The sequence below is a fragment of the Centruroides sculpturatus genome, unplaced genomic scaffold, assembly GCF_000671375.1.
Source record: "Centruroides sculpturatus isolate CEXI.00-Female unplaced genomic scaffold, Cexi_2.0 scaffold6454, whole genome shotgun sequence".
Taxonomy (NCBI): Eukaryota; Metazoa; Arthropoda; class Arachnida; order Scorpiones; family Buthidae; genus Centruroides; species Centruroides sculpturatus.
Window position 1 is genome coordinate 1 of NW_019390611.1, and position 2,993 is coordinate 2,993.

General features: G+C 24.4%; 1 protein-coding gene across 1 annotated transcript; it reads right to left on the reverse strand.

Moving 5' to 3' along the window:
- Positions 1-1,538: 1,538 nt before the first annotated feature.
- LOC111617498 (plexin-B-like) lies at positions 1,539-2,813 on the reverse strand (the record flags this gene model as incomplete). Its single annotated transcript, XM_023358777.1, has 3 exons — positions 1,539-1,759; positions 1,881-2,048; positions 2,676-2,813. Coding segments are annotated over 3 exons (477 nt in total), but the record flags the coding sequence as incomplete, so codon positions are not given.
- Positions 2,814-2,993: the final 180 nt, after the last annotated feature.

The following is a 2,993-nucleotide window of genomic DNA, read 5'->3' on the forward strand; positions in this document are numbered from 1 at the left end:
CAATAATGAAAACACGAGAGGGAGAGAGAGAGAGGAAGAGACTTCTAGTTTTTGCCTGTAATTTTTAAAAAGATGGAACGCCTTTGATTACTTATCATATATTTTTGGGGGCTGCAATTTGAAAAAAATTGTAGACCCATAAATTCCCACTGTCGTCCGTCTGTCCTTCCTTAATCTCGAGAATGAAGTTAGGGAGATGAAAGACAAAACCAGATATGGAAACCTTAGAGACAGGAGGCCCCGATTAACTATATATGAACTTCTGATACAAATCGAAAGTTACGTTATTTCAATTCAAAAATTTTCCCCTGAAAGGTGTTACATAGATGCCCTGCACGACTCTATTGGTAAAGAAAAAGTATGATGTACAGGGGCAAGCCACTACTAATTTGAGGTGGAGAACATATATTTTAAATGAAATAAATTTAAAATATGATTAAAAATTGCATCCCGGCATCGTGACGATGTCACAATAAATAATTGCTCATCTTTCTTTCATTTTTCAATAAACTTAAGATATATTGCAAATGCAGCTGTACAGTTCAGAAATTGTGTCGAATAACTTTTATACTGTTAAAACAAAGGTTGTTTAATAGTATCTTACTTTTTAATAGCCGCAGAAATTAAAATAAGTAAATGACAGATGAATTTTATAATGTACAGGCTACAGGTTTTAATGACTTTCTATTACTATTTATATTTTATTTTAACTTTAAAAAATAAATTATGTTTATAACTTTAAAAAAATAACTATATTCAAATAAATGGCTACGATTAGATTATAGAGTAGAACTATATCAAAATTAAATAAATAATATATAGACTACTTTTAAACGTACCAATACTTTGCTACAAGCCCTAAATATAAAATAAAAATCTTTTAAAATTTGTGATTAATGAAATATACAACTAGATANTTCGATAATAAACTTATATATAAAGATATATTATATTATAATAATTAATAAAAACTGAATTTATGTCAAAATTATCATTTAAAGAATTATAAACTCAAAATATGTTTTACCCGTTATATGTTTTTTTGAATGAAGTTTAAAATAAATTTTTAATAATATTTATATTACAACTATTCGAAAACCATATGTAATGTTAAAACCATTTCATTAATAGCTTTAAACACTATACAGTATATTAAAATCGTTAATTAGAGAGAAACGATCTTAACATGCTTCAAAAATAAAATTTTTATTAATTTATTGGATACCAAATAAAGAGAAAACAGTAGTTAAATACTGCATCTACTTTCTTTAATATTTAATTTTGATGCTATTCCATAATTTAGATTTTATTTTGTAGGTTTCTTTTATCTTGGGAAAAGTAAAAATCGATAATAGTTTAATAAACTATATTGATGTATTCGAATCCTACTTTTGTACATAAAAGCAAATAATGGATATGCATTTAAATTCTAACCTATGAAATATGATGACAGATCTTTTAATGCTGTAAATTTAGCTTTCCATTTCTTATATTAAAATTAATTTAAATGTTAATAGTAGTCTAAACTTTCATATTAAACTCGTACTCATCTAATTTTTATATAAAATATGCTGATACTAAATTGTGATTAAAAATCGAAAAATACAAACCTTGTGTACTCCCAAGATACAATTTCACATGGAACACCAGCTACTGCTATATTTATATAGACATTAGCTTTACTTTGAGAAGTACTAAAGTTATCACCTTCGATAGTTATCAGTGTTCCACCTTGAATTGGGCCCATTAACGGAGAAACCTGTATTTAAATAAAATTATATGAGTTTTTACATAAGATTTTATATTAATATGTAATAGATATAATTAATTACTATTTTTAAAATATTATATTAAAAAATATAAATAATGATTTAAATTACTTTGTCAATGAAAGGAGGACAAGTAGACGTGTTAATTGGTGGTGTTTCGCATTCGTCAACATGAGCGCAGTAAGAACCGCACCATCCGCAATGTAGAGGATCATCTGTACTAAGACACGAACCACATTTTGTATATACAGTGCAGGAGCTAATGGGATATTTTACTACCTGAAATATTTTTTAAATTTGGAAATATATTTTAGCTAATCCATAATAATATATAATCTATAAATATATTATATGATAAAAATAATTGAAGAAAGCTTTAATGAGTTTAACCTTAAATCTTACTTATATAAATATAGAAAACAATCATTGAAAGTTTTCAAAACTTAATGCTAATTTATACATTTATTTTCACTTATTTTCAATGCTACTTATAGCTTTAATGTTTATAGTAATTCACAAAATTATGACAATATTTTTCCATAAATATAAGTCTTTTCAAAATCAATTAATTTTGAAAATATGTATAAAATTATTGTAAATTATAATATTAGAATTTATGCTATAGTGGAACTAAAAGCAATAAAATTTGAATAAAATTAAGAATTTTTAACTTTTGTAGAAGTTTATTCCATCTGTAAGATATGCCTCTAAAACTATTATGATAAATTTAGGTTTTTATTTTAAATTATTTCGAGTTATACATAAAAATATACGGGCAAACGAACAGATAAAATGCTAATAATTTTTACTCTCTAAAAATTGTAGAAAAACACTATCACTGTTCAATTTCTGTAATATATATTATTACTGTTATTTTTTTATGTTTGATAAATATAAATAACAAACCTTATTTCCTACAAGTAAATAAATATTTTCATGTTTCTCATCAAATGCATTGGATGGTTTAATTTCTTTGTCAAGTTGATCGTCGTCTGCGAGAAGTATTGTGAAAAGTGGTTGATCTTTTCTTCTTTCTAATATTACCTATTAATGAAAAAATAAGAAGTTTAAAATTTTAGAATTATTTTTATGATATTTTGCAAAAATATTTTATTTTTTAAATGCAAAGTCAATTTATTAACTTGACAATATTAAATAGTTGGAGTTTTGCCAATTAAACATTACATTAGAGTTAATTATAGAACTTATTTATGATTACAGTAA